The following is a 15611-nucleotide window of genomic DNA, read 5'->3' as shown; positions in this document are numbered from 1 at the left end:
TTGATGAAGGTGAATAAAGATGACAGAAAACATTTGTTTAATAAACACATTTGCTGTACAAGGTTGTATGTAGTTGATTGAGTAATCTACTGAAGCAGTTACTTTATGAATTAAAAATTTATATTTAAATGATAATTTAAATACATTCTTTCAAATTTCCTTATTAAATTCCAAGCAGAACCATTTTGTTATGAAATCTAATAAGTATGATATGCTTTCTTAAATTAAGATATTTGCTCTTTATAATTAAATTTTAAACTTGTCTTGTAATTTAAACTATTATTTGTATACTTCAAATAAATATTCAAAATAATTTTTATCATTCTATGTAGAAAATAATGAAGAGCCTGGATTAATTACAAACAAACAAATCCAAACTGCAAGATTTTTATTGGGCAATCTTTAAGTTATACATAAATATCTTAATGACTTCATAGTTAAATAGTTTTTAATTTAATAAATAATTTATAAAAATTATGAAGATCAGGTCAGCATAAAACTCAAAGTCAAGCTTCTACAGACTAGAGGTATTACACATCTTTATATTAACTGAGTTATTTGTTACAGAAGTAAGAACTTAAATATTAAGATATAGGTATTGTTTCTTCATACTGGGTAGAGCAAACTGGACAATGATGATAACTATTCATTAACTGTCCCATATTTTAAATCAAATCAGAAATTTTATGGTTCAGTATATTTAAGTCTCTTTCTTAATTGACTAAATTCAAAATTATTTCAAATTATTAATATTAAAAAATCATCTATTACTGAAATTATATGAAATGACTATTCTGTCTATTGCCATTAGAAAATTTGTTAATTTCTTTGTAAATTAAAATAGCTCAACATAATGATTTCATAATCATTTAGTTTTTTTATAACATAAAAGAAAAATTATGTAATTTTTTATTATGAGAACTGAATACCTTTATATCCTTTTTTTACATTTTTCTTTGCATCTAATAAATCTTCCCATTTCTTTGCTCTTCTTGCAAGAATACTTAAATAACTTGCCATAAAGTCTTCATACGTAGAATGATCAAAATCATCTGGTCTTTCAAACCCATATGGATCAATACTGTAATAGAAATTATACTAAATTAATTTTAAACAACAATTAAAAAACTAGTATATTTTCTATTTGTTCAATTATTATCCACATTTTACAAAATATAGGCCTATTGTAAACAATAACATAATTAACTCTTGATAAATCAAGAAGACAAATAAAATACAATTCATTTAAAATATGTTTTGTTTAAACACCTCATTTAACATCATTTCATTATAACATTGAGGACAGACACAAGAATATTTGCAATCAATTACAGTTATTATTGTTGAATTTTCTTTATAACCAGTAAAATTGATTTTATGAGATGGAAAGTAAATGCTGGAGGTTGCACATACAATCCAATTAAACCAACATTAACCAAATTATATTTTGTTTATATACATACACAGAAGTATGTTGGAGCTAAGTCCAGTGAATGAAAATTGGGAAACAAGTGGCATTGAGTTCTTGGCCAAAAATTCTCTGTTGTNATATATATATATATATGAACTATGAACTCAATAACTTTATTCTTTAAGAAAAAAATAAAACTCAAAGATCTTAATTCCATTGCTTATAAATTCTACACACAAGTCATAAGGATACATGAAATTTGTAAAAACATCTAGATTAGTGGATTTTAATGTGGTTTTCACAACACCATCTTTATTTGGTGCAAAACTCTAGATGTAAGATTCCCTGATACCAAATAAAATTTATTTAAACTTTAAATAAATTTTTAGGTATCAGGTGTCTCTTTCATACACAACAGCAAGCCAGTTATGATGCTTGCTTCAAGAAAGCTACTACCCTAGATTAATTTTATTTAAAATATTCAATTAATATGCTGTTTAACTGGCTATCAAAAGCTCATTCTAAAATTAAGAGATAGAATCGTAACACAGTTACTTTCAAAAATGCAATACTTTAAGTCAAAAACAACTGCATCATTATTGATAAAACAAATATAAAATGAGTCTATATAATTATAGTATTTTTTCTAAAAATACTATAATTATATTACTTTATAGATTTAAAATCTGTTATAAAAATTTTATGAATTTTTTTGTAATATTACATTTATTCTTAATTTTAATGATCAAATAAAAATTTAATACAGGTAACCCCCGTATAACACGGGAGTTACGTTCCAAAAAATTGCCGTGTTATGTGAATCCGTGTTATACGAAACAAAGAACTAGTGCAAAAAGGGGGGTTAGGTTCCAAAAATTAAAAAACATGCTGTTAAATCCTAATTTAAATCAGATTTATTATTCATTTTTTTCATAGGTAAAATACTTATTATTTAAGTAAATATTTTACCAGAGGATTATTCATCCTATATGATGATCTCAGCATGAGCATCATCAACTGGTAACAGTTTTTGGGTGCATTTGTTAATAGCAGTCGCTCTGCAATGGGAGTGAGCTGCTGTTTGTAGGCATTTAGGAACGACGGTGAAAGAAAGATGGTGGTGCCCGCACTATCAATAGTATCGTGATGGAAGAATCTATAATTCTAAAATGAGCTTTTAGAGGCAAAAGAAGGGTTCCAATTGTAAAATTTAACCATTAAATGGATTATTTGTTGAAAGAGCATTCAAAGTAGCCACGAAAACAATTAGAATGTTTGTGCGGAGTTATGCAGAGGTATAAAAGAACGCACCTTTTATTACATTTCATGTTGTACGAGGGTTTTACCCAATTCCTGAACTGTGTTAGAGTGAACCCATGCTATAAAAGCATTGTGTTATATGGGGATGTTCCCAATTCTCCAACCGTGTTAGATTGAATCCGTGCTATAAAAGTGCTATGTTATACAAGGGTTACCTGTACATTTAATTTTATTGTTCAATGATATATTCAATCCTTACATATAGCCTATACTCAGCTTGACCAAATCAATTGTGGCATCAGTTTTAGTCAACCACAGATAATATAAGCTGTTAAAATGGAAAACATTTATAATTTCCATGAAAACATTAATTCCATATTTTCTACAAAAAATTTTTTCTTTAACTAAGATATGTAGTAATCTTTTCTTCTGATTATAGATTGGTGAAAATTGTATGTATTTAATTTCAGTTTCATGCAAAATGAACAAAAAACAAAAATCAATTCAAATATGAATAGGAAAGCAAATAGTTTTTATGGTAAAATATAAATACTTCTATTTAGTTTGTAATACCTTAGTAAGTGTGTTTATAAAAAAAAAACTAAAACACCATTATAATGCAACAAACATACTTTTCAGCATTTTTTCAAGAGAATAAAAATACTATGGTAGGTCAGTAGTTCCTAACATTTTCCATTTGTTTTCCATTTTGTGAAAAAGAATACAAGTTCATATTTCCCTAAATATCCATAAAGTGAAAATACAGTAAGACCCTGCTTAACGCTGCCTCACTTAATGCTGATTCGATGTAAAGTGGTCTGCTCGAAGCCTAAAAAAAATCTCAAAATTTACACTGATTTAAGTTATCACAGCATTTTATTGATTTGTATATAATATGATTATTTATGAACATGAACAATCAGAAAAAGGTGTACTTTCTTTAAATCTATGTTTGTTTGGTGCAATTTTGGAAAAATATATCATCATGGATGCCATATGAAATATCATCTTTGCTTGGCAAGAATTGACTGATAAATGCACGAATGAAGTGTGGAAGAAGTTATGGCTGAAGGTATCCAAGAATTCTCAACAAGAGGTACGCTCTTGTTGAGTACCACTGTGACGTTAAGTTGACCAAAGTCAATCTAATTGATACAGCAGGACTAGGAGATGTAGACAAGCAGGATATTGAAGAGTTACTGTAGGTTTCTGATGAGAGTCTTATCAATGACAACCTTCAAGAACTGGCAGAACATGGAATTCATGTGGAATTAGAAAATAGAGATGACCCAAGAAATCTATGTAAAAATAAAAATAAACAAGCAACTAAAACAAAATATATTAACTTTCCATATATTAAAGGTCTATATGAATAAATCAGCACAGAAATAGAAAAAATAAACTACAAATTAGCACCATTATATCAAAAAATGGAAAACAGACTGTTAACCTCGAACCAGAAGAAAAACCAGCAAATACCGACCAAAAACCAAGGTGTAGTATATAAAATTCCGTGTACCTGCGCAAACAAAAAACATTACATAGGAGAAACAAAAAGAAAAGTAAAAACTAGATTGAAAGAACACATAGCAGACCTAAAATACAATAGAATAAATTCTGCATTTTATGAACATTGTACTATAAACAATTGTAATATAGATAAAGATAACATAGAAATACTGTATAAAGAAAAATTAACATACAACAGGAAGTTTAAAGAAACCATAGAAAACATGAAAAGTAAAGGCAGTATAAATAAAAATTTAAGTCTTAATTAAAATAAATGAAAACTGGCTTAATATATTATAAATAAAAATTTTTTCTGTGAAAAAATTCTTTTTCTTCTGTGAAAAGTAATTTCTCCTAGAAATAATTCTTCCAAGACAGATTTTAGTTAAAATTAAACCACAAGGTGGTGAACATCATACGTGGCAACACTAGAGATACCAGCACATCAGGAAAAAATAAAAAGGAGATGGAAGGTAAAAAACGGGGCAGAAACAGCTAAAAATTTTCACAGTTGTTTTGTATCAAAATCTGCCTAAAAGGGAAGATTCTGGAAAATTTTAACCTTTTAATTTGTAATATATACTAGTTTATTTACAAAAGATTAAGGCAGATTTTACATGTTTTTAAATTATACAAAGTGTAACCAAAAGGTACGTCTATATATCGTTTATGTACTCATTGTTTTATGTAAATTCTCTACTGTAATAATTTAAAAAATATATATTGTATTTTAGTTGACTGAAGAGGGGCAAAGCCCGAAACGAGTACAAAACAATGTACCATATTGACTCAACTAATAAAGGAATTTGATGGAAAATTTGCCATGTGTCTTTGGAATAAAACACAATACTAGTGTTTATTACGCCACAATTTTTGTGTGCATATGTTTATGTGTTATTTAACATATATCAATATAAAAATAACTTAAAATTAAAGTAAAATTTGTTTATTTTGGTCATATGTTCTCCTATCCCTATTTACTCTATGTTAAAATGACTTCGTTTAACACTTTTTCATTTAGTAATTTTGTCGTCTAGGAATGCATCCCCCACGTTAAGCGGGGTCTGTACTTTACTGTACCTTATTGTTAAAAATGTTGCTAAACAGTTTTCAATGATTGCCCCATAATCAAGTTTCAATTATATTTTAATTTATAGTAGTACAGTACTTATTTTAGTGATATGAAGTTAGTCGAAAGAAAAAAAAAACAGATTAAATTTTAAAAAATCTGTTGTAAATTCAAATTAAATATAATCAGAAATTTATTATTCTTACTCATAGTGAATAATATATTGTGTGCAAATAAATTAAATGCAAACTAGTTGTATATTATTGTGACATTGTCATGATGCTGGGCTGAAAATTTTAATCATATTCTAATTTTAATTTTAAAAAATCATCTAATTTTCAGTCCAGATCAGAAGTTTGTTTTAAATAAATTGAGGTCTTTGGATCTTAAGCTTTCACTATCTGATTTCTTATTTTCATCTAACTTCATTCTCAAGATTAAGGATGGACAGACAGATGACATGGAAATTTGAGTCTGCAATTTGAAAATCTGCTAGTAGCTTTTATCTACTTTGATTTAGTAAATTATGAACAACTGATGTATAAACTTTTAAGTTAGAAAAAAATTGATGATTTAAAATATACAAAAACCTGACAGCTGTCAAATGTAATCTTGTAAAAGTACAGTACTTTGTATACCACAAGTTGGGAAATATAATGGTAGATCACAACTTTTAATTTGTGATAGACACACTTCATTTTAAGCTGGCCAGGCATAATATATACCAGTGATAAATTACATGACAAGAACCATAAATATCACTCATCAGAAATGCACAAGAGCTACATCCTCTATTATATATATATATATAGTAATACAAGAAACTATATTAGTACTGTAATACAAGAGGATGTAGCTCTTGTATTACTATTAATAGTATTGTGAACATTAGTATTACTAGAACAATATATATACAGTAGAGCGTCGTTTATCCGAATCAATTGGGGACTGGGGTTGTTCGGATAACTTATTTTTCAGATAACCGATTATGTACGAAAAAAATATATTAACCTATCCCATGTTGAAATTTTTCTCCGTTGCGTGTCGCTTCGCGTTGAATTTTCGTCGATGTTAAGCCTAATGTAAACTTTTTAAAATAATAATCGTGGCTATTGTATCGTTAAATATTATTTTTTTATTTTGTACAAACAAAATAAATATATTGAAAAATATAAAAACAAAAAAATATATACTTTAGAAGTTGATCTACTATCAAAAATGCTTGATTCAGCATGATACACAGTCCTCAGAAAAACACCACACAAAAGTGCCAGTGCTGTCAGCTAAAACACACACACCAACAAAAAAAAAATATTGGAGTAGCGCAAGATATAACCAAAGATTGCAGCGCCACAGCACTAGCGAAAATTTAAATTTGCCGACTGGAATGCTTTCGGATAACTGACTTTCGGATAAACGACGCTCTACTGTATATATATTGTTCTAGTAATATAGTAATACTAATGTTCTGTTCTGGTTATATATATATAAAGTACTGTTATAATTTTATATTTATAGTTAAAATACTCTAGTTATATCACTATGTTAGGTTAAAAAATGCTTACATTCAGTAGATATGTAAGAAAGGCTATCTAAAAAAACTTTGAGAAAATAGTTTAATTATATATTAGTTCCATTTTTTTAAAAATCTAAATACATTATTGATATTTCTCTATTACTACTAGTAGAAAGTTTGTGGGCTTGTAGTTGGGACACTAACAGTTTAAAATTCAGTTTATATAAATGTACCCTTGGCTTTCAGTTGCCTTTTCGTAGTTAAGTTGCAAGTTATACATATGTAATATTTTTTATAAGTGTAAGTTAATAAATTTTAAGTAGTATTATGTACCAAGTTTTGTTTTTATTAAGAAAAAATTGTGTAAGTATACAGGAGCAACAGCAAATCCTAAAAGAGATGCAGTTTGATCAATGTGGATACAAACATTTTTACTATAGTATAAAATTTAGAAAAACAATTCTTAAAATCAACTTTTGTATGAAATCTAAAAGTTGTATTAAGAAACTACTTTTTGGAGATCAACCTGAAAAATACAGTTTATTTTCTAATGACAAAGTACTTTTGACTCAAGATTACCGTCATTCAAATTTGTCTTCAGTTGCAGTTAGGCACCTGAGGATGAGCTTGATTAGCTCAAAAGTACTTAGACATTAGATGAAGAACTGTTTGCTCAAATTGGTATCCAAAAAGTAGTTTCTTAATATAATTTAGAAAAGTTCTTTTTTTAATTTCATTTATAAAATGGACTGTAGTTTTTTTATATGTTATGATTCACTTTTAACCTTTTAAGTTAAAATATAACTTCTTGCTGATAAACTTCACTCTAATATCCAATACAACAAGTAAACATTTTGTTTCAAGAGATTCTGGAATAGTTATGCATCAAGACATTTCATATATTAAAAAGTTAAATAAATCAAAGTAGCATTACATTTTGTCCCAATCCTAAATAATTCAAGTAATGTAAATATTTGTTTAACACATTTATAATTAACATTTATATTATGCAAACTAAAATTAATTTCATATGATTTTAGAAATTAATACTGGAATTTAGAGCTAAATTAGCTTATCTTTTTTTATGTTAGTTACATTTACACAATATAACATTAGCTTTAACTAAAAATAATTTAAAGTAAACAATATTAAATTACTATATTTCTACTATTAATGCTAATTATGATCACATAAATATGATCATAAAATATAAACCATGTTAATTAAAGTTAGTAAGTAGACAAGTATTCTCTCTCATTTTTTATATAACGTACATTAGGCAAGAATATAAATATTTTTCTTAATACACTAGACTGGATGACCAGACATCCTCTATTTCTAGGGACTGTCTCCAGTTTTGTACATTTTTAATATTTGATTGTAGAATCAATCTTTGAATAGAGTAATTTTATTTAAAGGTCAACATAATATCACCAATTTATAGATCAATAAATAAATAAATTTTAAAAAATAACTAAAAATTCTATCAGTTTTAGACCTAATTTTCACTGATTCTGAAATTTGTCCCCAGTTGGATTATAAATGATGTGGTCAGATTGACTAGACTCTTGCTAATCTGGCATACCTTGTACAAAATGATGACAGATTAGTGAGCGTGCTATATTACTGTATATGTACAGACCTAAAATCTGCCTAAAGAGAACAAATGACATGACCTATGATCTTCAGTACTGATCCTTTTTGATATGTACTGTTTTCATTCTTGTGAAATTATATACAATGATAAATAATTATTTATAATTACTGTATTAAATTTAATTTTAAGTTTATTGTATATATGTACCTGTACACAGTTGCCAAACAACAGCATTTTGTATGCTCCATCAGTGGACAGGCTGCTTTTCCGTTGTCAGTGTTTTTAAATAATTTGATATTATCACAAACACTTTATTTAATGAGCCTAATATCAATATATATACACGCTAAAGATATTGAACGTATTTTATTACAAATGACTGACTGAAGCAACCACAAAGATGGTCCCAGATTCGTTCAATTGGAAAAGAACCAGGGGTGGTATTTTTATATATGTATTTTGGTACAGGTATGAGAATCTTAGCTCAAATATGATAATTTTAAATGGCAGATATGATAAATTGTATGTTCAAGTCTGGTAGTTAAATCAATCATGGCCAACTCATCAGCAGAAGGAAACAAGTTACTTTTACAATTACACCAAATTATTGAGCAGTGCTATGACTTCTCTGCCTAAAATGAAAAAAACCATCTGATTCAACATATTCTGTATATTTTTAGGTGATATGAATTTTTTCATGAAAAGGGACCAGATGGTTCTTTGAGATTTGTGGGATTTTACAAAGATTTATCACTTGTAAAATAGTAAGGCTGACAGTTTTGCCACACAGCCATTGCAGGGGCATTGCTGTGTAGCAAAAAGAAAATATATTCAATATGATAAAAAAAAAAAGCAAGACAGAGATAGGAAATAAATCACAATCAGAAAAATCACTGTCCTTAATTGAGGTGAAAGTCAATAAACTGACCAATAGCAACTGTCACAAGTACACTGAAATTACTAACAAAGCAAAACATTGCACAAAGGCATAACAAAAGGCACTCATCATGCAATATCACGATTCATACACATCAAAACAGAAGACATAAATCCGGGTGTGGATTTACGACCGTCTCACAAAATATTTGACCGTTTTTAAATTGTGACGTTAAAGAGTACGAAGCTATTACCCCATACTCTCGACAGTATCTATAGCAATAGCATTACATATCATATGCAGAGATAAATACCTTTAATAAACAAAATTTAATTTTAATATAAGCATTTGCAACATCAATGTTAATAAAGAATTTTTTAGCTTTTTATGCCATTGGCATTTCTCTACTGACGTCCCAGCTATTCCTCATTCTAAAGGTCGGCAAGCACATATGTAAAAATCACAATAAAGAAATAATGGAATACGCCANTTAAAAAATAACTAAAACTTCTATCAGTTTTAGACCTAATTTTCACTGATTCTGAAATTTGTTCCCAGTTGGATTATAAATGATGTGGTCAGATTGACTAGACTCTTGCTAATCTGGCATACCTTGTACAAAATGATGACAGATTAGTGAGCGTGCTATATTACTGTATATGTACAGACCTAAAATCTGCCTAAAGAGAACAAATGACATGACCTATGATCTTCAGTACTGATCCTTTTTGATATGTACTGTTTTCATTCTTGTGAAATTATATACAATGATAAATAATTATTTATAATTACTGTATTAAATTTAATTTTAAGTTTATTGTATATATGTACCTGTACACAGTTGCCAAACAACAGCATTTTGTATGCTCCATCAGTGGACAGGCTGCTTTTCCGTTGTCAGTGTTTTTAAATAATTTGATATTATCACAAACACTTTATTTAATGAGCCTAATATCAATATATATACACGCTAAAGATATTGAACGTATTTTATTACAAATGACTGACTGAAGCAACCACAAAGATGGTCCCAGATTCGTTCAATTGGAAAAGAACCAGGGGTGGTATTTTTATATATGTATTTTGGTACAGGTATGAGAATCTTAGCTCAAATATGATAATTTTAAATGGCAGATATGATAAATTGTATGTTCAAGTCTGGTAGTTAAATCAATCATGGCCAACTCATCAGCAGAAGGAAACAAGTTACTTTTACAATTACACCAAATTATTGAGCAGTGCTATGACTTCTCTGCCTAAAATGAAAAAAACCATCTGATTCAACATATTCTGTATATTTTTAGGTGATATGAATTTTTTCATGAAAAGGGACCAGATGGTTCTTTGAGATTTGTGGGATTTTACAAAGATTTATCACTTGTAAAATAGTAAGGCTGACAGTTTTGCCACACAGCCATTGCAGGGGCATTGCTGTGTAGCAAAAAGAAAATATATTCAATATGATAAAAAAAAAAAGCAAGACAGAGATAGGAAATAAATCACAATCAGAAAAATCACTGTCCTTAATTGAGGTGAAAGTCAATAAACTGACCAATAGCAACTGTCACAAGTACACTGAAATTACTAACAAAGCAAAACATTGCACAAAGGCATAACAAAAGGCACTCATCATGCAATATCACGATTCATACACATCAAAACAGAAGACATAAATCCGGGTGTGGATTTACGACCGTCTCACAAAATATTTGACCGTTTTTAAATTGTGACGTTAAAGAGTACGAAGCTATTACCCCATACTCTCGACAGTATCTATAGCAATAGCATTACATATCATATGCAGAGATAAATACCTTTAATAAACAAAATTTAATTTTAATATAAGCATTTGCAACATCAATGTTAATAAAGAATTTTTTAGCTTTTTATGCCATTGGCATTTCTCTACTGACGTCCCAGCTATTCCTCATTCTAAAGGTCGGCAAGCACATATGTAAAAATCACAATAAAGAAATAATGGAATACGCCAAATAATCGAGAGTCCGGATAAGCAAGAGGGTACCATAATATTTTTTAAAAAATATTACTTTTATAAAATATTTATACCTGTTATTGGTATACCAAAAAATGACGCTATTCCTTGAAAGAAAAGGACAAATCCAAAAGAGTCTGTTAATTTTTCTAATCCAAGAAGGTCAACAAGAATAATGGATAACAACGAAATATAGGCCCCTATATTGTAGTTGCAAATTAATTTTATTTTGAAACAAAAATTTAGAACATAATTTTGCAAACTTACCATAAAATAAACCAAAAATTGCTGAAAAGATAATCATTTGAATGTAATTAAAGAAAAAGGTGCTAAGACTTATAGAAAAACCACAAACAGCTAATGATCCAATGTATAACCAAAGTCGGTTCTGTCCGCATTTGTCTGAAATATATCCAAAAATTATCCTTCCTAACGTGTTAAATATTCCAATGACAGATATAAGATAGCTTGCTTCTCTTTTAGTTGCTATGTTTTTATGTGTAATTTTTTCAACTGTGTAGATCGATACCGTTTCAATTCCCAGAAAAGTTAAAAAATTTGAAAAAATGTAAATAATAAAAATAGAATCTTGAAATATGTTAAAATTAAAATATCCTGAAAATTCGTTTCGTTGTTTATTGGGTACTTCGTTCATAATTAATATCTGTAAAACAAATAAATAATATTTATGCATAGTCTATTAATTAATTTATATCTAATTAACAAATAAAAAAATTTTAAATAAGATTATATTGGGAATTAATAATAACAAATAATATTTAATTTTTGAGTATTGGGATTGGTCCTGTCATTGAAACCAGGAGAAAAAGATATAATGTATAGCATTGTGGTAAAGGTTAAATATTCTAGATAGTTAGTTTATTAAATCGCAATTGTTACTCATAACAATCGCGAGAGTACAGCACTCTCACTCTGCGAGAAAATTTACTGCAGGTGGTGAAAAGGTATTGGTTTTCGTAAAATTTCGCTGAAAAAAAAGGTTATAAACTTGAAAACTACTGTGGGAATCGCTTCAGAATATATCAGTTGAGAAATACTAAAAAGCCCACACTTCAACTGTTTTATTTTTAAGAAATTCAATAAAGACACCGCCATGTATCTGCACTTGTGCTGAGTGAGGAAGAGAAACAAGCTATCTCATGGGAGGAAGAAAGAATGAAGAGGTATACGACAATCAGATCAATTAGAATAGTAGCAAAGAAAAGGTTACAAATTGCTGATATTGTGAAAGCTTGTGCTGACATTTTAAGAACTCCTGAGAATATAGAACAGGTATGTTTTAAGCCTAGAAATATAGTTGAGGTATGGCGAATAACTGTCAAGGACAAAGAAAATCTAATCGGCCACTCAATAAAAGTGGGAGGAGATGAGTATGTGTGCGAGAGTCTAGAAGAAATTAAAATAATTGTAACAGTAAAATATGTACCTAGTGAAGCTGACAATGAGATTTTAGAAAAAGCTCTAACATCTTATGGAAAGATTATCAAAGTATTAGTTAATAGTGTAACGTGTCACAATGTAAAAATTAAAACAGGAACCTATAGAGTGATACTAAAAACAAGAAAACTACATCCTAACTACATTGAGCTGTTGGGGAGTAAAATAGAGTTAGTTTATGTGGAAATGAAAAAGCGATTACGATGCTACAATCTTTGATTTCATGATTTATACTGTAGAAGCATAAATCATGAAATCAAAGATTGTAGCATTAAGCTTTGCCACAGATGTAAAAGCCCGCATCATCTAGTTAGGGACTGTCCAAATTGCTACAACTGCAACCTGCAACATAAGAAAAACGAGAAGTGCCCAGTACTCATATGTTCAGAAATATGCAAAAAAAGGCTCCAGAAGTAAGAGTAATGAAAAAAGAAGGGGGAAAAGTCTTAAAAGACTAAAAAACAAAGAAGTAAGTCGAGAAAAAAATGAAAATATAATACAGGAAGTAGAACAGGTTACACAAAAAGAGATAGAAATAGACAATGAACAAGAAAATGTAAAACCCTCAGGGTCAAGGCTGGGGATAGAACAGACAATAGAGATGGTGGAAAAGCTAAGAGAGTTATTAGGGCTAGAAGAACAACAAGCCACAGTGGAAGTACAGGAAGCAGAAGTACAGGAAATAACAGAAACGAATGAAGAAAGGGCCAAAATGAGAAATAGACCAGCGAATGAAGTGGGGAAGAGAAGGACATGACTAGATTTAGAGAAAAACTGTTATCCATAAGCATGGATGCCAATCTCACAGAGGTAGAAGTAATTGAGGAAGCAAGGAAGGCGATAAATAAGTCAGCACAGAAGAAACCAAGGAAAAGTAAAAGGAGACAATCAGCGTGAGACAAAACAGTTTTACATTCTGAATCTGCTTATGACTAATAAAGTTAATATGGAAGACACCAACACGTGGGACTTCTACGACCTAAGGAACCTAAGGAAACTATTTGTGCACTATCTCCTTCGCGACAAGGAGGAGTACAGGAGTCATCACCATGGTCAACAAAAGAATCAAAGTGGACGACTTCAAGACAGACTCTGAAGGGCGAACACTTGCTATAGATATTCAGATAGGTAAAAGACTTGTTAGAATAATTAATATCTATGCACCTCCTTCTGTCAAAGCGAAAAGTGTTATTAAAAATTTAGCAAGATCTTTAAAAAAGCAGTAGAGACATAATCTGGGGTGGGAACTTTAATTGCGTGTTAAACCCCATAGATAAAAATGGGTCATTGCGCTCCGATGGATCGCGAATAGTTTTAAGCAGTCCTGGATGACTATAGTCTTATTGATAACTAGCAGACCCCGCCACGCGTTGTTGTGGCTCAAATGTATCTATTATAAATGTATAACACTTCCCCCGTGGGGAGGGGAAATTTTTCGAAAAATTCTTTAGTGTACATTTTGTTGACGTACCCTATTAAAACGCAATCAAAAACGCAAAAAACCNCCATAATATTTTTTAAATTAAAAAATTAATACGAACTTAAATATTTAATTTAAGAAATTATTCTGCTTCTCAATAACACAATAATTTAATATTTATGTAAATATTTTCTCTCAATAATAAACAAACTTCTTTTAAGAACATTTAATTAAAGCATTATTTTCAAAAACCATATTTATTTATGAAATTAACATGCAAGCACCTTTAATAGTATATTTTAATTCTTTCCTTATACCAATACGTTAACAAATAAATCAATTGACGAAAGTTTACATGTGTACAGGAAGTATATTAATTAAATACGGTACTTCCCGCATCAACAAAAATAGACAGGCATTTGTCACACAAATTCCTTTTTATTAGTAATAATAATAATAACACGATTTAATCAACTGTAAAATCCGCGTAAATGCCTATTAATTTTCATTAATAAAATTTCATTTAATTTAAACGATCCAGATTGTTAAATTTATCATCATAAAGATCTGACAAGTAAATTTCAGTAATAAAAAGAATTTTAAGTATTATTTCAAAATTTATTTTTCTGATAATTATTTATTTATAATAATAATTATTATTATACGAAAAGTCACTTTTGATAATACGTTGAATATAATTGTAATGGAATAAAAGGGGCGTTTACTCCCGCTTCAATATAAAAACTGCAAAGTGCCCGTCCTTAAATACATTTACATTTTAACGAAAACGGTATAAATGAGAAAAGTTTTCACGTAAGACATTTTAATCGGTTATTCAAAATTTATTTTATATCGATGATTTATTAAATAATTTTGTTTAGTTTCTTACCTTGAGCGGCGTTCTTGAGCCATCGCTATTTTACTTTAGTACAACAAACAACCGCAAGATGGTATCGATTTGAATAAATTTTCGCCGACTTTTATGATTATTAGTTTTAAAAAAATATGGTTTATTTTTTATATTACCCCTTAATAATTGGAATGAGAAAAAGCAAAAATTATCTTAGTAAATTGTAATTTAAAAGTATTACAACTACTGATCGTTTTCGATCTTTAGTTCGATCAAAGTTCGATTAATCGTTCGATCAAAGTTTGCATTAATAATAATTATTAATGCAAACTTTGAAATTATATTTTGAAAATGTAATATATGCGCGTCTTCCTGTTTGATTTGAATATTTAATATTTAAAATTGAGATTAAAAATTAAAAATGAAGATCTCAATTTAGCTAAAACTGTAACTCGTATATAACCGAAAGCATTCATATACTTTAGTGTATTTCATATAAATAAATAATGGAAAACAAGGAGGATAAACCAACAATAATTCAAAATAAAAATTCGATCAATTTTTATTTTCAATAATTTTTTTTTTTTTTTTTTGAAGTCTTTCCGTCCTGTGGACACGTAGAGGGCCTTGTTAGAAATCCCATTATGGATT

General features: G+C 28.8%; 1 protein-coding gene across 2 annotated transcripts in view; it reads right to left on the bottom strand.

Annotated features, from left to right (window-relative positions):
* Positions 1 to 15163, bottom strand: part of LOC111634353 (growth hormone-regulated TBC protein 1-A-like) — a 49608-nt gene extending 34445 nt beyond the window's left edge. For both annotated transcript variants that reach the window (XM_023379107.1, XM_023379109.1), the window contains exons 1-2: positions 15000 to 15163; positions 930 to 1081 (exon numbers count right to left, since the gene is read on the bottom strand). In XM_023379107.1, coding sequence (XP_023234875.1) covers positions 930 to 1081; positions 15000 to 15022 — 175 coding nt within the window. In that variant the 5' untranslated portion in view covers positions 15023 to 15163. The remainder of the gene's footprint in view (positions 1 to 929; positions 1082 to 14999) is intronic.
* Between the last annotated feature and the right edge of the window lie 448 nt (positions 15164 to 15611).

Source organism: Centruroides sculpturatus, unplaced genomic scaffold (assembly GCF_000671375.1).
Source record: "Centruroides sculpturatus isolate CEXI.00-Female unplaced genomic scaffold, Cexi_2.0 scaffold855, whole genome shotgun sequence".
NCBI lineage: Eukaryota > Metazoa > Arthropoda > Arachnida > Scorpiones > Buthidae > Centruroides > Centruroides sculpturatus.
The sequence above is the reverse complement of the archived record's forward strand: the minus strand, read 5'-3'. Positions and strand labels throughout refer to the sequence as shown.